Genomic DNA, 21,098 nt, shown 5'->3' with positions numbered 1-21,098 from the left:
CAAGTTCCTAAAACTTGTTGGCGACTCTTTTTATCTAGCTTCTTTTCCTTGGAGCGCCACCATACTTAAAAACATGACACCACAGTAGGGCGGGGTTGAAAAATTCCCTACACAGGTAAAAGAGTTACGCAGATTTGAAGTATAGGGAAAAGGAATTCCAAGTTGGTGACAAAGTATTGCTTAACTACAGAAATTTGGCCTTTTAGCGACAGGTAAAATCCGTTGCTAATTTCTAAAAATCCGTCGTTGGACATAGCTAGCTACGGATATATCAACAGAATCACTCCGTTGGTAAAACCTTGTCGCTAGCTGGATTTAAAGACGGGAAAAAATAATCTGTCGCTACATTTAGCAACAAAAAAAATTTCGTCTCTAAATTTAGCAACGGAAAAAAAAAATCGTTGCTGGACATAGCTAGCTAAATCAGCAACGGAAAAAAAAATCTGTCGCTAAATTTAGCAATGGAAAAAAAAATCCGTCGCTCTTATCAGCAACGGAAAATAAAATCCGTCTCTAAATTTAACAACTGAAAAAAATATTTTGGCTCTAAAAATAGCTGCTATTCAGTTTGACCTCACTCAGGTCAACCCAACTCGGCTTTGCATGTAAGGCTCCTTGAATCCCCAATCTCAAGAATTGGGATTGCTAGGAGTCGAACCCGTGACCTCAAAGTCACATAGTGAAACTCTTACCAACTATACCAAATATTATTTGTTTACTTCTACGCACATAATTGATAATAAGTGAAAGAAATATTAGAGACGGAATTTAAAATCCGTCTATAGTTTAGAGACGGATTTGAAAATTCGTTTCTAGTTTAGAAAATTTGTCTCTAGTTTACATAATTCCTCTCAAAAGTAATAATATACATTTACAGACGGAATTAAGAATCTGTCGCTCATATCAGCAACGAAAAAAAAAAATAAAAAATCTGTCTCTAATTTAGCAAAGGAAAAAAAAAAACCGTCTCTAATTTAGCAATGGAAAAAAAAATCCGTCTCTAAATTTAGCAACGAAAAAAAAAAATAAAAACCGTTTCTAATTTAGCAACGGAAAAAAAATCTGTTTCTAATTTAAAGACGGATTTTTTTAATTCCGTCTCTAATTTAGAAACGAATTGAATTCTGTCGCTAGAATTTCGTTTCTATATGGACATTTTTTTTGTAGTGATTATAAGGTATCACCAATGAAAGGAGTCATGAGATTCGGAAAGAAGGGGAAATTGAGTCCAAAATACATTAGACCGTATGAGATTTTGCAAAGGATAGGAAAAGTAGCTTATAGATTGGCATTGCCTATGGACCTTAGTAAGGTACATGATGTGTTTCACGTTTCTCAATTGAGAAGATACATCCCAGATAAGTCACATGTATTGCAACCTGAAACCGTAGAACTAGATCAAAGTCTAACTTATGAGGAAAGACCTGTAAAGATCCTTGATACTAAAGTGTGTAGTACACGCAAGAAAGATGTAAAGATAGTAAAGGTTTTATGGTCGAATCAAGAAACTGAGGAAGCGACATGGGAAGCCGAGGATGAAATGAGAAAGAAGTACCTAGAATTGTTTGAGGTTAGTTGAGTTACGAGGTCGTAACTCGTTTTCTTTAGAGGGCGTAGAATGCGGTAGAATTTCGCGTTTTTTTACCTTCATTTCAAGCATTTTTGTGCATTTTCAGTATATTTTGCACAATCTTATACAAATTTTAGAAAGAAAGTCACAAGAAAGGTTACAAAAAGTACAGTATCTATGAGTGTTAAGAGAAAATTTTTGTTAAGTGAGTGAAAAAGTGAAATTTTAAACAAGAGTTTTACCTTTTTTTGTGCTCAAGTTTCGAGGAAGAAACTTCTTTTAAGGGGGGTAGACTGTAATACTCCGTATTTTTATAATATTATGTATATATATTAATTAAAATGATTCATTTCTTTTTAAATAAATTAATTATTTGATTATAAAATAAGTGTGTATAAAATAATATGAGTTATTAATTAGGGCAATAAAGTATTTAAATTGGGTCAACATCACTCAAAGTATTGGACTAGCTTATTGGGAATAAAAGAGTTTTTAAGGGGCCCAACAAGTTAGCCCCAAAGAAGATTTCAAATGGGAATAGGATTAATAATGATAATGTGTAAATAAATTTTTTTGTTTTTAAAAGAGGATATAAATACCCCAAAAACTCAATGATTTCACACTCAAAAACCATTTGTCAGATTTCTCAAAAGACCCAAACTTTTTCTCTCTTTTTTTTCTCTCTTTTTCCTCTCTTTCCGCACCTTTCTCTCTTCCTTTTCTCACGGTCGACAACCGGCGACCACCACCGGCCGCCAGTCACGCCGACGACCAGCGGCAGCCACCAGCACCGATGGCCGTCCCCTCCTCTCTCTCTCTCTCCTCTTGTGCGGTTTCGGTATAAAGAAAAAAAATCTCTTTTCTCCTATTTTAATTTCTAAGCTTGTTTAATTAATTTAAAGCATGATTTTAATTATATTTTGATTTTTTTTGGGTATTTGATACTGTTAATTTATTATTAATATTTTCAGATTTTAATTTGATTAAAACCCCAATTTACAAACCCTAGAATTTAGGAATTTAATGTTTATGATTAGGGTTTAATTCTAGGTTGTTGTGGTTGTTAAATTAATGATTAGAACATGTTTTAAATGAGTTTTAAGCCCTCAATGAATGCTAGAATTTAACTATACTCACTACTTTTTAATTATTATGTTAGGTTTTGATTACGCATAAAAGGGAAAAGGTTTGTAATGATTTAAATATGATTTTCTGGTTTATTAGTGATGTTTTATATTAAATAAGTATGCGTGAATTTTATATAAGTTATGAAAACTAAGTCTTTTTGAAAGAGTTTTAAGTACCCACTTAAAGAAAAGGTTTTAAGGCTTTTAAACCATTAATTAGGTTAATTAGTGAGGTTTAATAAATATAATAGTTGCTTGAAATTTGTAAGAATAGTGGATTAATTATGATTATGTATTTATATTTATAGGAAGTTTCGAGCTAGGAGTGTGGCCGAGTTTAGGCATTATTCAAGGTATGTATGCGCGTAAAAGTGATTGTGTATGCGTAATATCATGCTAGGAATGCAAAGTATGTAGTAAGTGATGATTTAGTAGCATGTTTGGTTGATTAAATGCTTGGATTTGATGTTGGTTGATCATGAATTATTATGCAAGCATGTGAATATGTTATTTGAGGCATGATACAAGTTGTTTATGTATGAATCATGGAAGTATGTTTTATTTTAAAGTATCAAGAAAGCATGAAATTAATAAGCAAGGCTTATCTATGTTTAAAAGAGCTAAGATTATAATTATTGAGCATGATTCATAATTTTATTTCTCACCCATACATTATTGGAGTTAAGTCAAGAAGTTAGTTTATTTATTTACTCACTCATCTAAGTTGAGATTGAGTCAAGAAAGTTTATTAGTGTATTTTATGCACCAAGGTAGTAATAGTGCAATCTTTTGCATAAAATTAGGCAAGGAACCTTAATTAAAACAAATAGTATGTGCTCACTAATTGATTCAAGAATGAAATGGAAGTGTATGTTGATGATTGTTATGTTTATTCTTGATTGATTGGTTGGAGTCATCACATGTTAAATTGGTAAATCACGTAAAGTGTAAGAGGATACGCACCAAATAGTATATACACCTGGAATTTGAACATATAGGGGGAGTTATGGGGTTTTATATTTAACCATAGCTTCTACAAGGGTACAGGATGTTGTACTTTCTTTTATTATTAATGCGCTGGAATTCTGTCACAAGTGTGACATAGTAGGTGCCAATTGGGGTAGCTCCCTAATTGGAAGCTCAATATTTTAAAAGGGCTATTTAAGGAAGGAACCCCGTTAGATGCGTAATCCAAAGCTATATTAATAATTAATATTGCTAGTTATGAGTCAAAGGTAAGTTGACTTGTGAATTGTATGGCGAGCATGTTTTAATATTATTGCTAGGATGATCATGTTAGTGTGCTAGTTTTATAAGTGCATATGTATTCAGCTTTTGCTGATTCGTACTTTTGTGTTTGTGTTTGGCTTTCCTTTGGATTGGCTCTACTATAACCCATTTATATGGTAAGTAGAGGGGTTGAAATAAGGAGAAAGTTACAGGTACTTGAAGCATGAAGGGAATGAGTGCATAGAGTTACTTGTTATGCTTTCTTAGTTTATATTTGAATTGTTGATTTTATTATTCATGGACTAACGTTGTTATGATTTATTTTAAACTTGCTTTTAAAGGGCAATATTCATATTGGTTCCAATTTGTGAACGCTTTAATTTACTTATGTTTTGAGGTTGTGAACTCAAGTTATTTATTTTTAAAAGTTGGTTTTTAATTTAGACTTCCACTGTGTGACTTTGAAATAGCCTTAGCCGTGACCACGGTGGTGGTAATATTTTGGTTATTTCCTAAAATGAGATTTTATTTAGAGTAAAAAATGTATTTTAAAAGAAGGAAATTTCCAAGGTATTACAGGATTGATTGTGATGAGACATTTAGTCAGGTTGTTAAACCGACAACTATTCGGGTGGTTCTCAGCATTGCATTATCTAAATCATGGCCCATCATCAATTAGATCAGATGTCAAGAATGCTTGACCCGACATGATAACTTGAATGAAGCTGTGTACATGTATCAACCGTTAAAGATCCTGCCTGACCCGATCATGTCTGCCTTTTCCGGAAGTCTCTAAGTGGTCTAAAACAGGCACCCCGTGCCTGGTATCAACGTTTTGTAGATTTTGTGGCTACTATTGGTTTTATTCACAACTAATCTGATAACTCGATCATTGTTTATTTACCACCATGGTAATGCTACTTCTTACATTCTCCTCGACATTAACGATATTGTCCTTACTGCCTCTTCAGAGTCTTTCCGCCGCAGAGGCGGTGCTAGGTGAGGACAAGGGGGGACAGCAGTCCCCTCACTTTTTAAAAAAACAAAAATTAGTTTATATTCATAATTTTGTGTATAAGGGTTGATATCAATCCAAACGGTTCAGTGGTCAAGTATCACTTATAGTAGCTTATGGACGCGGGATCAAACCTCCCTGTGAGTTCATTTAAGCTTTTATTTTTGAATAAGTAGTTGAATACAAAATTAAAACCTGCAACATTTTGAAAACAAGTGGTCGTCGCCTACTTGGTATTTGAGATGAGCAAATTAATCACAAATTAATCAAGCCACCGAAGTTCAATTCTTGTTGCAGACATTTAGCTTTTTTTTTTTTTTTTCTAATTCTATTTTTTTTTAATGTATAAGATAGCATTACTTCATTTTTTTTCTTAACAATTATATATAAACTTATTTGAATAATTTTAATTGTAATTTTGCATGAACAGGTATCCAAATTATGATTGTGAAAAGGATCAATTATGACAAATATTACATTTAATTAGTTATATAATTTAATGGTCGAATTTTTCAAATATTCTAAACCCATAATCTAATACGTTTATGGAGGAAAATTTGGTATATGATGTTGGTATTTTAATCAAGTAGAACTCCGTATTTTGGATTTTTTGAGCCGTAAAACTATAACTAGTTAAGTATCCGTTTGTTCCAACATTTTTGTCAAACTAAGCGATGTTCATTTGTTCCCCAAATTTGAAATTTCTGGCTCCGCCACTGTTCCGCCTTCATGTGATTTCACAGCTTAGCTATGAATTTGCAATGAAAGATTTGGGTAAATTGAGCTACTCTTTTAGTATTGCTGTCTCTCGAGATAAAAATGGATTATTTTTGTCTCAAAAGAAACACGCTCAAGAAATTATTGAAAAAGCAGGCATGGTTAATTGCAAACCATCTACTACTCCAGTTGATTCCAAAGGGAAGTTAAGTACTCATTCTGGTGCTCCGTATGATGATCCTATTTCTTATCGTCGTCTTTGTGGTGCTTTGCAGTACTTGACATTCACTCGACCTGATATCTCTTATGTGGTGCAGCAAGTTTATTTGTTTATGCACGCCCCTCGCGTGGAACACATGGATGCATTGAAACGCATACTTCGTTACATCCAAGGTACGACTGATTTTGGTTTGCATTTATATAAGTCATTCATTTCCTCTATTCTCTCCTACATGGATGCCGATTGGGGCGGGTGTCCGGACACTCGTCGGTCTACATCAGGGTATTATGTTTTCCATGGTGACAACCTGATTTCTTGGTCTTCCAAAAGTCAACCCACTTTGTCAAAGTCAAGTGCTGAAGCAGAGTACAAAGGGGTTGCCAATGTTGTTTCTGAATCTTGTTGGGTTCGAAATTTGTTGCTTGAGCTCCGATGTCCTATTTCGAAAGCAACACTGGTTTATCTGACAATGCTAGTGCCATCTATCTTTCCAATAATCCGTTTCAACATCAGCGCACTAAACATATTGAGATGGACATACACTTTGTTCGTGAAAAAGTTCAGAGGAGCGAAGTTCGTGTCCTACATGTGCTTTCCCGTTATTACCAGATTGCAGACATTTTTAGCAAAGGTCTGCCTAAGATTTTATTTAATGATTTTCAGGACAGTCTCAACTTTCATAGTCCTCCCGTTTCGACTGCGGGGGTGTGTTAGATTATGTAAATAATCTAGTGTATATTATTAGTTTGTATTTTTATCAATATATCCTTAGCCTTAACCCTAGTATACTCTTGTATATATATTGATGTTTAATCAATGAGAAAGGCACGGCAAATATTCTCATATTTTCTCAGTTTTATCATCATTATTGTGTTTTAACACTTGATATTATGCTTTGTAATCATGAGAATAAGCTGCATTTTCATGTTTTAAGTTATTCCTTCTAACTCGATCAAGAGAGTAATTAGGTGTCCTGGATGATTTTCCCTAATTTATTTCCCATTAATGCTATGTCTTGCATGGTACTTTTGTTTTTGAGATAAAATTGAGTGGTGTAAGCCATGCCTTAGACCTTCTTAATATTGTAATTCCCTTCCATAGACCTTAATTGACTTGAATTAGTAGTTGATAGATAAAAATCAAACCAAAAATTACTTAAATCAATCTAGCTTGTTTAAATGATAGCATTTAGTGGATGATGCAATGCCTCTTATGGGTTCGACCTATTCTTATCCTTGCTACTAGTTAGTGAGACCGAGATAGGTTGGTGATGCTCTTACATATTGGGAGTTTCTACTAATAAAACTGATGAAATTCCCTATATAATTCCCTTATGGAGGCTCGGGTTTTGAAAAAAAAGAAGAGGAAGGAGATGAGAAGTGGTTGTCTAATATTACATACCTAAAGTGAGTATGATATAAAAGAAGTAAATTTTGTAAAAAAAAAACCTCCTTATAAAACATTTTTTTTAAAAAAAAAAACCTCCTTATAATTTTATTTTATTTTTTGCAAAGTCAAACCTTAATTAAAAAAATTTTTGCGAAGTCATACCTTTATGCCGGAAAATGAGGTTTGACCCTATTTTCCAGCGTTGACCACCCCAACCCCACCCACGAAACCGCATCTCCTCTTCGAACCCACTAACGAAAATCAAACTCCCTCCTTTCCACCACCTCGCAAATTTAGGGTTCAGGGTGGTTTGAGTGTTAATTTAGGGTTTGGAGGGCGCGGCTAGGGGTGGAGGAAGAGGTGGGGGTCGTTTTGAGGTGGGTGTTCAAGGGCGGGCGAAAAATGGAGGGATGGGTAATCGTGGTGGAGGAAAGGGAGTAGGGGTGGGGAAAGGGGAGGAGTGAGGTCTGGGAGTGAGAATTGGGGTGCCGAGGCGGATAGTGGAGGGGTGAGGGGTGGTTGGGGCTGTAGAGGAGGGTTTAAGGTGGTCAACGTCGTGAAAGAGGTGGGTTTAGGATGGTCAACACTAGAGATGGCAATGGGTCAGATCTGGACTGGGTCCAGATGGACTCGGATCCAGATCCGTTTTTCTACCATGGATCCAGATCCATCGGGTCCAAAAAGTAGAGATTCAGATCCCAATCCGACGGATCCACCGGATCCAAATCCAAAACGGATCCTACACATTTTGCCAAATTTTTTGCGACAAATATAATGTTCGAGCCGAAAAAATTTACTTCAAGCTTTTGTCGAGATGATTAAGTTGAATAATTAAATTAAATTAAAGTTATACAATATTATGCATTTGTAGAAAGCAAAACAATACTTGAGAATAATGTAAACAATTCAGATCTGTTATAGACTTATAGTCAAGTCTATAGTTATTCGATAAATATTTAAAAAAAAAAAAAAAAAAAACGAAATGTTAGCCAAACAACCCAGAAATCTCATCTACATAAAAGACGCAATTCGTCATAAATGAATTTACATACTCATATATGCATATATGTGGATGATCTAGAAACAAACTTTAGAGTTTTGACTTTCAATACTATATGAAAGCAAGATTGGGTTTTTAAATACCATTAACATCATTTTCTCCTCCAAATACCACCCGAATGGCGCTGAAACACAAAAACTTATTGAATGTTCACTCGCGCTCGGAGAAGCTACTTGGTTCGCTTGCTGACTAGAATTAAGGTTGCTCGAGGTTCACTTGCCGACTTGAATGGAGGTTGCTCGCTGACTTTAATTAGGGGTAGAGAGAGAAAGTTAGGGTTTAGTTGGGAGAGAGAAAGATAGAATTACTTGGAGAGTTACACTTTATTTGGATAGAAGGAAATGGGAGGAAAAGGAGGGGGACAGACTCTCTTGTTTGGGTAAAGGATTGAGGTAAGGAAGGGAAAGGAGAGGGAGGGATCCATTTTCCCTCTCTCTTTAATAAGCATAATCCCTCCAAAATTGGAGAGATTTGGAGGGAAAATGGAGTTCACCTCCTCCTCCCTTTCTTTCCCCTTCCTTTCCTCCTATTTCTCTCCCCTTCCTTTCCTTCCTTATTTGCTATCCAAACAAAGCGTTAGAGTGGCTTTGAGACTTGAGACTAGTAGTGTTGGGTCGTATAAATAACAAAAATTGGTTTTCTTATAAATTAAAAACGGGTAAATGGATCTGGATCCGGGTCTAAGAGTTAGACCCGGATCCAAATCCGTTTTTTTTACAAAGGACCTGGATCCGTCGGGTCTAAATTTTGAGGATCCATATCCATAAAAAACGGATCTGGATCCACGGATCCGGGTTGGGTCCAGATCCATTATCATCCCTAGTCAACACCATAAAAGGGGTGGGTTTAGGGTGCTCAATGCCGTGAAAGGGTGGTTTTGTGGGTGGGGCTGTGGCAGGGCGGTTTCGTGGGTGGATTGTGATTGTCAACGCCAAAAAATAGGGTCAAACCCCATTTTCCGACATAAAGGTACGACTTCGCAAAAAAAAATATTTTGATTAAGGACTTACAAAAAATAAAAATAAAAATAAAAAAATGCTTTTACAAGGAGGTTTTTTACAAAATTTCCATAAAAGAATGGAGGTAGTATATCTATCACCACAAACGCAAATAAAATAGTCCATTTACTCCCTCCGTCCCTTATTTACATGCCTACTTTTCTTTTTAGGGGTTTTAAAATTACATGCCTATTTCTATTTTAATAATGTACTTTTTGACAATATTCCCTCTTTTTATGAGTTGTCATTTTTTTTTTTTTTTGTGTGTGTGTACTTTTGACATCTTTTTTTAACACTTTCTCTTTCCATCTCTTTAATAATTACCCAGTAGTCAACTACCTTTTCTTTCTCTCTATCTCTCTCTAACCACATGCATATTTGTACTTCCCTATCATGGCTTTTAAGTTCCTTAATTCTCGTGTAAAATGAGAAGTAAGCATGTAAATAAGGGACGGAGGTTGTACATAAATGTTAAACTAGAAACAATCTTTGTTTTGAGTTTTAGAAAAAGCATAAAAGGTTCACACTTTATATCTAGCTATATATTGTTAGAAAGTGTAACACTTTAAGAAAATAAAGGAAATTTTTAATTTTTTTTTTAAAAAAAGTTTTTACTTATTAATAATTGAATATACTTCATAATACAGTATGTCTTGTGTGGCTAGCTACAATGGTGTGATCACATTTGTTTATAAAAATATTCACTATTCTATTTATTCGTTAATATGAGCAATCTCAAGTAATCATGTGAATAACCTTAATTTGATCATATAGCAACTCTAATTTATTATACGAGTAACATCAATTAATTAAAAAAAAAAATAAGTAACCCAATTTTCTCATTACGGTATTCCAATATCTGTCAAGGTAACCCCCATTACTTAATTATAATGTAAGATGGGCACACCAACTAACCACATATAAGAATTTGTGCTCATAATAATATGTGAAATTATATCTTGAATAACTAAAATATACGAAATAAAAAGGGGAAGTAGGAACTTACCTTGACTCACATATACCGGCTAGTCTGAACACGCTGAAGATGCCATGAACTCCCCAAGGTGTTGGTCTCAGAAGTCAACCACATGAACATTCGCCAAGGGTAAGGCAGGAGCATTTAAATTTTATTAATGTTATAATGAGTTGTGTCATCACCGATTACGTCATCACTTTCACACTGAATATGCCAGTGCATCAGTAATTCTTAAAATAGAATTAAGAAGGAGAAGTTGTTATACCTCCTCTGTCCCTATTTTTTTGCCCTAATTGAATGTGTACGATTTTCAAGACGTATCTTAAAACGTCTATATCTTTATTTTCATACACGTAAAAATTATAAAAACGTGATATTAATAAAATGTACAATGAAACGAATCTAACAAGACCCCACTCATGACTATATTATCTTTAATAAATCAACGGTAATTTATGATCAAAATTTTCAAAATTTGACCCAAAAATTTGGCAATGGGGCAAAAAAAAAGGGACGGAGAGAGTATTAAAAAAAATAAAAAATAAAATAAAAAAAAACATTTGAAGGACTTCCAATTCCTTTAGTAAATGAGTAGGCTTTTTTTTTAAAGAGAGGCTTAAGGAGTTAAGGACAAACGATAGGAGTAGAGATATTTACACTTGTAATTTGTGTTATTCTGTAAATAAAAAAAATAATAATAATAAAAAAAAATTGTGTTATTACATACATGTAGGTATCTATCTATTACATATTATTAAAGGCGAATAAAAGGGACATTTGGCAGCGTCATATTAAATATTTTCCCTCTAAGAATATTAGCTTAAAATAAAGTATTATTACCATAACGGAGAATTGTATTTAAATAATGACAATTGTTTTACATAAAATTTAAAGTAAACTTTCTAAAATATTAAAGTGCTTATTATAACTATTATAGTTGTTATATACTTCATACTTTTTTGACGGGATATATACTTCATACTTGAATAATTGGTGTGTCAATTCCTTACATTTTTATATCGTTTTTATAATTTGATTTTCATTATAATTATTTAACAAATGTGCATCTATTGCACGGGGTTTAACCTAGTTAAGTATTAGGTATAAACTACATATATTCTACTAGTCTCATGTAAGTAGAGAGGGCGATTTTGTAGCGCACCATCTTGCTAGGTTAGTGTCTTTCGGTGTTGAACAACATTGCCACAAATGGGTTACTTTTTTTTTTGAATTAAAAAAAAAACTAACTGTAGTTAAGGATTTTTATTAAAATAACACTTATCAATGGTAATCAATAATTTAGGTTTACCAATGATAATAAGTTTTTTTAACGTTTACCACTGATAAAATTAAAAAGTTCGAGTTTACCAAAGAAAATTTCCCTTTTTTTTAAGGAAAACGTAGATAAGTGCTTTATTTTAACATTATCCATGAGTACATTGGTAACCACGTTGCTTGTGTGATTGCCAATGTACTCATGGATAATGTTAAAATAAAGCACTTATCTACGTTTTCCTTAAAAAAAAGGGAAATTTTCTTTGGTAAACTCGAACTTTTTAATTTTCTCAATGGTAAACGTTAAAAAAACTTATTATCATTGGTAAACCTAAATTATTGATTACCATTGATGAGTGTTATTTTAATAAAAATCCTTAACTATAGTTAGTTTTTTATTTTTTTAATTAAAAAAAAGTAACCCATTTCCAATCAACCCAAGCCACCTCTCCCCCACCCCCACCAACGCCGGCGCCCAGCTCCACCTTCGATGGTGCGCCGGCCTCCCCTGGCAACGCCCGACCTCCCCCAACCCCGCCAGTGTCGCCCAGCCTCCCCTGCCCCCACCTCCTCTTTTTCTCCTTTTCAACCCTTCCCATTTCCCCCACCCACCGCCGACCAATCTAACCACCACAAAACCGGCACCCTTCCCTGACGACCCCCCTCCCCTGTTTGCCGGTCAAAAACCCTAAAAACCACCCCAAAACACTAGAAAATACCCAAACCCGTTTAGGGTTTCGAAACCAAACCCAGGAAACGGGTTTCGATTTTCTGGTGGTTTTGGGTGGGTTTTAGGGTTTCCGTGGTCGGCTCACAGAGGAGGGGGTTCGTCAAGGAAGGGCGCTGGTTTTCATGGTGGTTTGGGGTGCGATTAGGGCCCGGCGGGTGGCGGTGGGGAAAATGGGAGGACGTGGGGGTCGGGGTAAAGGGAAAGAGAGGAGGTGCGGGACGGGGAAGCGCAGAGCCAAAACGAGAACGGGTTCTGTCGAACTCAGGCGTCGCCGGCTGGGGGTTGGCCGTTAGCAATGGTGTTGGTGGCTAGGTTAGGGGTTTGGTTTTTTTTTTTTGGGGGGTTTTATAAAAAAATATTTCTAAAATATTTCTAAAATAAATATAATAAAAAAAAATAACTAACTATGGTATTTATCTAGTTAAAATTTATCATTAATGTTATAGTTGACTTAATATAAGAAATTTAGGTTTACCAATGATAATAAGTTTTTTTAACGTTTATCACTGAGAAAATTAAAAAGTTCGAGTTTACCAAAGAGAATTTCCCTTAAAAAAAACCATATATTATAGTTATTTTCATTCTGTAAATATTTCCTCTGTCTCATAATAACTGAGATGTTGAACTTTTTTCACAATTTATGTATTAACTTTGACCATAATATTTTATTAACATAATAAAAATATATTTTATCAAGTTAATGCACTAATAAGAGTAATTTAAAATGTCACCGTACAATATTAGTATTAGTACTATGAGGTTTATGACGAATCTATCCACGGGTTGTTTCTAGAGGTTCATAAATGATCCGTTACCATAAAACAGGGAAGGCGCCTTTGTGGCAAAATACATACGGACTATTATCAATTCACACGAACGGATAGTGTAGCACCACGTGTCTAACAACCATCCTATAAAGTTAATCAGACGGTCAACAAGTGCCCATCACCTGATTATTCTGAATAACATTCAATTTTAGTATTTATAAATCTCCAACCAATCCCTTCATTTTTCTGCAATTACCATTCTCTCTCTCCTCCTTTTCTGTCCCTCTGTCTGATTTTCATTTCTGCAATAAACTTTTTGGTTTCAATCGATCGAGGAAACTTCCATGGCGGAAAAGCACTTCAAATACATCATTCTCGGCGGTGGTGTTGCTGCTGTATGCCTTTTTTTTCTCTCATTGAATTTTTTTTTAACAAATTTCATTTTAAGCTAAATAATTTGTGCAGTTTATTGCAAAAATTGAAATGAACAGATTGTATTTCTGATTGAATCTGAATCAGCTGCTCTTTATTTATTTTTTGTATATTATTGTATGATTAATTTGTTAATTTTGTGATTAATTTGATCAATTTTGCTGTATTTGTTATATAAAACTTATATGAATATTGAATGATATAAGGATTATGCTCGATCTGAGAGTAATGATGTAATCATATAGGCAATATCCCAATAGAATGTTAATGGATTGTTCAGATAACGTATGATTTTAAAAAATGATAAGTGGAACGAAGTTTATTTGACTGAATATTTTTATGTACAGTCAGAGTTAGAGACTGATTGCTTCGTCAAAAGAGAGAAATTTTCATTGTGAATTTGATGATCCTGGTCAATTTTGTACACTGTCAGAGATATAATCTTGCTGTAAAATTGATCAGGATAAATTGGATTATTGTGCTAGAAATTTACGAAGTTTTTATTGAAAATTTTATGTGTGGTGGTGCGAATGCTATGAGAAGCAGCCGGAACCTAGCTGTTTGCTCGTGTATTATGTTACTGTGTTAGAGATGCACAGATACTAGTATGATCATCAGTTTTTTGCTAAGTGTATCATGCTAGAGTTTTGCACAAATATCATGTATAGAGATACACATCAGCTTCTTGTTTGAGTTTATTATGTTATATAGACAGATTAACATAAGTTTTTTGCTTGGGTGTGTTAGTTCAGAAATGCGCCGTATAATGTTTTTTCATGAACATCAATATTTTGCTTTAGTGTATTATCAATGAGTTTACTCCATATTATGCTATATGAAGTATACTGATGAACATTACTTATTGCTGGAAATGTTCGGAAAATGAATATGAGTTTTTGTTCAGTTGTGTTGGGTTATAGTTACACAGATGTTAAGTAAATGATAAGTCCATGCTGAATAATGACTATTGGATTGGATTAGTACTTTGAAGCGTATACCAGTACACAAGTAGAATCACAAATTTGGTTTTATGTTCTTCAAGGATACATGAATTTGTGTATGCAATTGCTCTTTATTTGGATATTGATGTTTGCTGTTTCTGAAGTTGGATGGCTTTTTTTGTGCTTGCAGGGGTATGCTGCTAGAGAGTTTTCGAAGCATGGTCTTCAACCAGGAGAACTAGCCCTCATTTCTAAAGAAGCGGTATGCTGAACTCGATCTTTGTTAGCTTTTGATGCTCGTAATACTTTTTATATTGTCATTTAATCCAAGTTGCTCTTAACAATTTCCTCACTTCTTGTTTTGAAATCTCTTAAGCAAGTTATTATGAATCATTTAATCGGATAATATTAGCTATTGTGAGTCGCACTTGTTTGCTGAACTTTTATGCTGAAAGTCTATATACTTTACAAAGTTGTTTTGGGGTGAGGCCAGCTTGTTATTGAAAGTGCTTCTGACTCTTATTGTAGTTCCTGCTGCAGTCTGCATGATATTACATTGTAGCTCCTGCAATATTACTTTCTTTTCTGTGTTTACTCCTGCGAATTCAGCTTTTAAGAAAGACCTGATGATTTATCTTTCTGTTCCAGGTGGCTCCTTACGAACGCCCTGCTCTCAGCAAGGCTTACCTCTTTCCAGAAGGTGAGTAGATAAAACTTCACTGCATGGCAATTTCTTAAAAATAATTTAACTACATGATAATTTTGCTGATAAGTCGGTCCAGTTTAAGTTATTGCTTGAGTTTATATTCTCTATACTGGAGCGTTATCTCTACCGGTGTTAATTTTGGACTCTATTTGTAATGCACTTTCACTAGATCCTAAGGTATCCACATTGACACTTTGATGCATCTATTACACAATTGCTGACTTTCACTGCCTATCACTGGCTAAGTTTGATCAATGGATCTACTTTGTTATCTGATTGTTGTCACAAATTTTCATGGCATGCTATTGACAATTTAAATTGGGTTTTACAGGTACTGCTAGACTTCCTGGGTTCCATACCTGTGTTGGAAGTGGAGGGGAGCGACTTCTTCCTGAGTGGTATACCGAAAAAGGTATAGCAGCTTCTTTTCAATGATTGTGCTTTCAACTTTGCATGAAGTTAGCTGTTTTTGTAATCTCTGAAAGGATTGTATTTTCGTTATTTACTTCTCATGTTTTAAGAAGAAATTATCTGATTTTTCTTGAACCGACCATTTTGTTGATGGATTTTTTTTTTTTTTTTTTTAATTCTGTTTGCTTTTGCTTGAATCATAATCATATGTATATGGCTGCAGGAATCGAGTTGGTCTTGAGCACAGAAATTGTCAAAGCTGATCTGTTTTCAAAGTCTCTTACAAGTGCTGCTGGAATCATTTTTAAGTTTGACAATCTGATCATTGCAACTGGTTCTACAGTGAGTTCTGTGACACTCATACTTACTGGTGACATTATGTTATCACCTGCATACTAAATAAACTGTTTGACATTGTTTTAGGTTATAAGATTGACCGATTTTGGCGTTAAAGGAGCTGATGCAAAGAACATCTTTTATCTTAGAGAGATTGATGATGCTGACAAGCTTGTGGAAGCAATTAAAGCTAAGAAGAATGGTAAAGCTGTTGTGGTTGGTGGGGGTTACATTGGTCTGGAGCTTAGCGCAGCACTGAAAATCAACAATTTAGATGTCTGCATGGTTTACCCAGAACCCTGGTGCAGTAAGTCTAAGAGCTATAGTATTTTCTGTTTTAGGTCTTAGATATTGTTTATCATGAATACCTATCTTATGGTAGCCGTACTTTGTATGATGAGCCTTTTCCTACCCTTCAATAAGAAACAGAAAGATAGCTGATCAGTGGTTCTCATCTTTCATCTTAAATCTTTCTTGTAGTGCCGCGTCTCTTTACTGCTGATATTGCTAAGTTTTATGAGGGCTACTACACCAACAAAGGAATCCAAATTATTAAAGGAACAGTAGCAGTTGGATTTGGCTCTAATGATAATGGAGAGGTATGGATTCTAGTTTCATGACTCATCTGTTCAAGTCTTTTGCTACATGGCTTACACCTATATGATGTGAGTAAATAACTTCCTTGAACAACGATCCGTCAATAATTTAGGTAAAGGAGGTACAACTAAAGGATGGTAGGGTGCTTGATGCTGATATTGTGGTTGTTGGTGTTGGTGGAAGACCTCTTACTACACTGTTCAAGGGGCAGGTTCAAGAGGAGAAGGGAGGAATCAAGGTTGGTTGCTTTCATGAATACTTATCATTGACCTGTAACCTTTTTAGTTTAGTTATTTTCTTGCATAAGCATCTGTCTGTTGTGATGGCTGACTGATTTTCTTGGTTGCAGACCGATGCCTTCTTTAAAACAAATGTCCCAGATGTGTATGCTGTTGGTGATGTGGCTACCTTTCCAATGAAACTGTATGGTGATATTAGAAGGGTTGAACATGTTGATCATGCCCGTAAATCTGCTGAGCAAGCTGTGAAGGTAATGCTCACTTTGTCTCTTAAACCAAAAAATGCATTAAATTGTGAAAATTGTGAAGGTAATGGTCACTTCTACTCTTTACTAAAAAATGTATACAATGTGTGAAGGTAAAGGTCACTTCATCTCTTTACCAAAAAGTGTATAAAAAATGTGAAGGTAAAGGTCACTTCATCTCTTAACCAAAAAATGTGTAAATATGTGAATGTAATGGCCACTTCATCTCTATATCAAAATATTTATAGGAAAAGAAAACCTTATGTATCTGGAGTCTTGAGATTGCAAGTGGCTTTAGATTTTATTCAGAATATCAATAATGTGATGATTAGTTAATAGCATGTGAATTTATTAACATACTATGCATTATTATAGATTTCCAAACAAATTCTAATGGGTATCTTAGTAGATTTATGATTTTTTTATTTTATTTTATTTTATTTTATTTTTTTTTAATTATATATTTTTTTTTTATTATGCACTATGTAAAAAGTGACAACTGATCACATAATGAAATTCCTATTTTTCCCCTTTTTTCGAGTTTTTGGGTACATGCATTATTAACTTCTTGGTGATAAGCTTTGTGGCATGGATATATCAGTCGTTCTCACAATTTTATGTTGTGACAGATTTCAGTGAATTAATTTATGTTTATGTTACAGGCCATCAAAGCTAGCGAGGAGGGCAAGTCCATTGAAGAATATGATTACTTGCCATACTTCTATTCTCGCTCCTTTGATCTATCATGGCAATTTTATGGTGATAATGTAGGAGATGCTGTCGTCTTTGGTGATAATGACCCTGCATCATCATCCCACAAGTTTGGTTCTTACTGGATTAAAGACGGGAAGGTTGTTGGAGCATTCCTTGAGAGTGGAACCCCTGAAGAAAACAAGGCCATCGCTAAGGTTGCTAGAGTGCAGCCTGTAGCTGAGAGCTTGGACCAGCTGTCTAAGGAAGGCCTTGGGTTTGCCTCTAAGATCTGAACAAGATGAATATATTACAGCCCAATTGTGGTGGTTGTGTTTATATGACACCCCGTTGCTAGACACTATTCCGTGTGGTTTACTCCTGGAGATATGCTGCTTAATAAATTTTGGTTTGCCTCTTTGAGTTGTTAGTACATACTGCAGCTTGCTAGTGAATTTGACATTGAGATTTGAAAATTGAGAATGAATTAAAGTTTATAGATGACATTCTTGTTTTATCTCATTTATAATCAATATTTAAGTTATTTTTTTTGTTTTGTTTTTTTTTTCTTTTTCATTTTTATCTTGCAATAATCAAATATACAGGTACTTACCGAGCGCATCATTGGCCTTGCTATGTGAACTCTTCTCAATCCCTTGACCACAGTTTAGGTAATTTGCGCTCCGCAGCCAGCTACACTATAATGATTGTCCCTTATTTGTGCTTAGCAACGACCAATAAAATAAACTATATTGTCTCTAATTTATGCTTAGCAACGAGCAACAAAATAAACTATATTGTCTCGTCAAAAAAAAAAAACAAAAAAAAAAACTATATTGTGTATAATTAACGAGAAACATAATGATTCAATTGTTCCAAATTATCACTGATCTGGTTCATTGACACCGCATAAAAATATGTAAGTACTACATATTTCCTCTCCCAAATTAGAAACACATTTCTTTTATCACATTTACCAATGCAAAAGTACAACCGAATATATCTTTAATTATATTATTGTAAAAAATACTAAAAATTGAACTATAATTAAGTACACGAAATTAATCTAACAAGATCCTACAAGACTGTTATTTTATACCTATAAATCACAAATGTTAGTCAAAGCAAAGTTAATGAAGTATATGTTATTAGTTACAATTTACCAATGGTTTTATCTTTATATTTTTGTAAAATCATGTACTACGTAATATAAATGTTAAAAATAGTAAGCTAATATTGAGCTCTATTCCAGTCCCTAAGCTGGCCATCGGCTTTATGGTTACTATCTACTAATGTTGATGTGGTATTGTGGTAGTAGAATGTAAAATTTCACAAATTATTTACCAAAAAAACAGCAAAATGTACCTAAAATTAGCAAGTAAAATACAGCACTTACATTAGAGGATCCAAAAAAGTAGAGAAATCCAGCATTCTTTGATTCAATTTGTTTCACAAAATCTCCACTGTTTCAACTAATAATAAACCCTAACTACACTCTGGGTAAACTGCTAAAAATGATCACAAAACTCTAAACCGAGAAAAAAATTGGCTCCATGTAAGAGGCATGCTTCTAACCCACTTAGTCAAAGAGACTGAAGCCCATGTCCTGCACAAAGTTGAAAGAAAAAAGTCAGCTGAGGGGAAATGTGCTTAAATGCAGCTTATACAAAAGTCGAAAAACCAGGAATGAAGTGTAAGATGCTAATATGCACTCAATATAAATGAATTCAGGAGGTAGAAATATTACATCATCGGATTCTTCTTTCTCTTCGACTTTCTCCTCTTTCTTAGACTCAGCGGCAGCTGGAGCAGCAGCACCAGCGCCACCAGTGGCAGCAACAGCAACACCAGCAGCACCACCAGCAGGAACAGAGGCCAACTTTTCCCTACCAGCAGCAACAAGCTCTGTAATGTCCTTGCCGCTCACTTGGGACATGAATAACTCAATCCTCTTGTCATCAGCATCAACACCAACTGTAACACAAAGTAAAATAGCAAGTTAAACAGAAAAGCACAAATTACAACCGTTGAACTATGAACCATCACCTCACAGACATAGTCTGGTTTCGAATTCCAAAAGATTGCAACTAGTCTGGTTTCAAATTTCTAATAAATTGCAACACCAATCATACACTTCGACATCAGAACAAGCAGCAGATTACGAAAACCTGGGATGAAATTGAGAATAAACCATAATATCGTCTCACATTGACCCTTATTTAACAGAACACTATTTATGTTCCTCTACAATTCCAGTGGAGCCTATGTTAAATTCTCTTTTATATTTTTATCAAATCCAATTCCTACCATTCTGTAAAATACTTGCCTTTCTCTATTGATCAGTTCAAAGTTAGAAACACGGGCAATAAAGTCAATAAGATTCATCATCATTTCATCCCAAAAAAATTGTTCGTCATTCTCAATTTATTGCATTATTGTTGTCATATTCTCCAATCATAAACAAACAATAAACCCAATGACGAAAAGAAGTAATAATCCAGTGACCTAAAACAGATGGAATCTACCCGTTCATACAATTTATAAATTTTATATCCCAACCAAATATGAGAAACTACAGACAATCCTAGGTAATATCAAACACATTGATCCTGATCATTCAGACACCAACACCAGAATCAATGGCCACAATCATTAGACAATCCAAATCTTCAAATTCAACAAAAATTAAAATCACATTTTCCTAATTAGAGGGAAAAATCAATCAAACTGAAATAAATCCATAGAATGTTGCAAACCCAATAATTTGTTCAACATTTATACATCAAGTTACTAAAATTATGGCACAAATTCTTGGCAAATGCACTAACAATCATAACTAGCAGTATAATACGATCGAAGAAAGTACCTGAGTTGAAGATAGCCTTCAAATCAGCGGCAGAAGGAGCGTCATTTCCTCCCAAACAGGCAAGCAAGTAAGCAGCGACAACCTTCATCTTCTTCCTCTAATGGAAGTGCTGAAAGAATTGAGGAGAGAGATGAAGAACACACAAAGGATCTGCAGAAATTTTGAGCTCGAGTAAACCCTAATGGAGCTGCAGAGACAAATATATAGTGAGTAGGGTTTTTGTGTTTTGGGTTTTTCTTCATTTTTCTTAATTTGGGCTGTTATGGTTTTTGCATTGTCATTGCTCTCTCAATGGGCTTTGGCTTTCCGTCTTTCGCGATTTATTACGACACTTCATTTTAAAACCCCTTTAGAAAATACTTTCTCTATTTTTGAACACTTGTTGATTATTCACAATTGTTGATATAATTACGAAAATGCCATGTTGATTGGACATTTTTGTTGATTATTTACAAATTTGCCACTTGATAAACTAATTTAGTTTATCAACATGATAAATCGGGGCTCCATTTTTTAACCAATGCAACATATGTGTTGTTAATTTGTTACTAGGTGTCAATT

General features: G+C 34.5%; 3 protein-coding genes and 1 pseudogene across 3 annotated transcripts; 3 read left to right on the top strand and 1 right to left on the bottom strand.

Moving 5' to 3' along the window:
* Positions 1 to 1,186: 1,186 nt before the first annotated feature.
* On the top strand, positions 1,187 to 5,409 carry LOC110729415. The gene is made up of 3 exons (XM_021909154.1): positions 1,187 to 1,570; positions 4,030 to 4,103; positions 5,373 to 5,409. Exons 1-3 carry the CDS (start codon positions 1,187 to 1,189, stop codon positions 5,407 to 5,409), a joined length of 495 nt encoding a protein of 164 aa, XP_021764846.1.
* A 207-nt stretch (positions 5,410 to 5,616) lies between these two features.
* On the top strand, positions 5,617 to 6,593 carry LOC110729414 (annotated as a pseudogene).
* Positions 6,594 to 13,293: 6,700 nt separating this feature from the next.
* Positions 13,294 to 18,193, top strand: LOC110729344 (monodehydroascorbate reductase-like). Its single transcript, XM_021909077.1, has 10 exons — positions 13,294 to 13,469; positions 14,638 to 14,709; positions 15,096 to 15,147; positions 15,485 to 15,565; positions 15,788 to 15,906; positions 15,988 to 16,207; positions 16,381 to 16,499; positions 16,610 to 16,735; positions 16,847 to 16,987; positions 17,644 to 18,193. The coding sequence occupies exons 1-10, from the start codon at positions 13,419 to 13,421 to the stop codon at positions 17,965 to 17,967; spliced, it is 1,305 nt and encodes a 434-aa protein (XP_021764769.1). The 5' UTR covers positions 13,294 to 13,418; the 3' UTR covers positions 17,968 to 18,193.
* Positions 18,194 to 18,998: 805 nt separating this feature from the next.
* LOC110729343 (60S acidic ribosomal protein P2A-like) lies at positions 18,999 to 20,755 on the bottom strand. The gene is made up of 3 exons (XM_021909076.1): positions 20,538 to 20,755; positions 19,419 to 19,645; positions 18,999 to 19,277 (listed from the first exon to the last, which is right to left on the bottom strand). Exons 1-3 carry the CDS (start codon positions 20,623 to 20,625, stop codon positions 19,251 to 19,253), a joined length of 342 nt encoding a protein of 113 aa, XP_021764768.1. The 5' UTR covers positions 20,626 to 20,755; the 3' UTR covers positions 18,999 to 19,250.
* Between the last annotated feature and the right edge of the window lie 343 nt (positions 20,756 to 21,098).

The sequence above is a fragment of the Chenopodium quinoa genome, unplaced genomic scaffold (genome assembly GCF_001683475.1).
Source record: "Chenopodium quinoa cultivar QQ74 unplaced genomic scaffold, ASM168347v1, whole genome shotgun sequence".
NCBI lineage: Eukaryota > Viridiplantae > Streptophyta > Magnoliopsida > Caryophyllales > Amaranthaceae > Chenopodium > Chenopodium quinoa.
The sequence above is the reverse complement of the archived record's forward strand: the minus strand, read 5'-3'. Positions and strand labels throughout refer to the sequence as shown.

What these genes read in the sequence shown, in the direction of transcription:
- LOC110729344 (XM_021909077.1), top strand. Translation starts at nt 13,419, where the DNA reads ATGGCGGAAAAGCACTTCAAATACATCATTCTCGGCGGTGGTGTTGCT. An exon ending in TCGGCGGTGGTGTTGCTGCT is followed by an intron (nt 13,470 to 14,637) that starts GTATGCCTTTTT and finishes TTGTGCTTGCAG; the next exon opens with GGGTATGCTGCTAGAGAGTT. An exon ending in TCATTGCAACTGGTTCTACA is followed by an intron (nt 15,907 to 15,987) that starts GTGAGTTCTGTG and finishes ACATTGTTTTAG; the next exon opens with GTTATAAGATTGACCGATTT.
- LOC110729343 (XM_021909076.1), bottom strand. Translation starts at nt 20,625, where the DNA reads ATGAAGGTTGTCGCTGCTTACTTGCTTGCCTGTTTGGGAGGAAATGAC. An exon ending in GAAGGCTATCTTCAACTCAG is followed by an intron (nt 19,646 to 20,537) that starts GTACTTTCTTCG and finishes TTTGTGTTACAG; the next exon opens with TTGGTGTTGATGCTGATGAC. An exon ending in AGAAAGAAGAATCCGATGAT is followed by an intron (nt 19,278 to 19,418) that starts GTAATATTTCTA and finishes AACTTTGTGCAG; the next exon opens with GACATGGGCTTCAGTCTCTT.
- LOC110729415 (XM_021909154.1), top strand. Translation starts at nt 1,187, where the DNA reads ATGAAAGGAGTCATGAGATTCGGAAAGAAGGGGAAATTGAGTCCAAAA. An exon ending in AGTACCTAGAATTGTTTGAG is followed by an intron (nt 1,571 to 4,029) that starts GTTAGTTGAGTT and finishes ATATGTATTCAG; the next exon opens with CTTTTGCTGATTCGTACTTT. An exon ending in TACTATAACCCATTTATATG is followed by an intron (nt 4,104 to 5,372) that starts GTAAGTAGAGGG and finishes TTGCATGAACAG; the next exon opens with GTATCCAAATTATGATTGTG.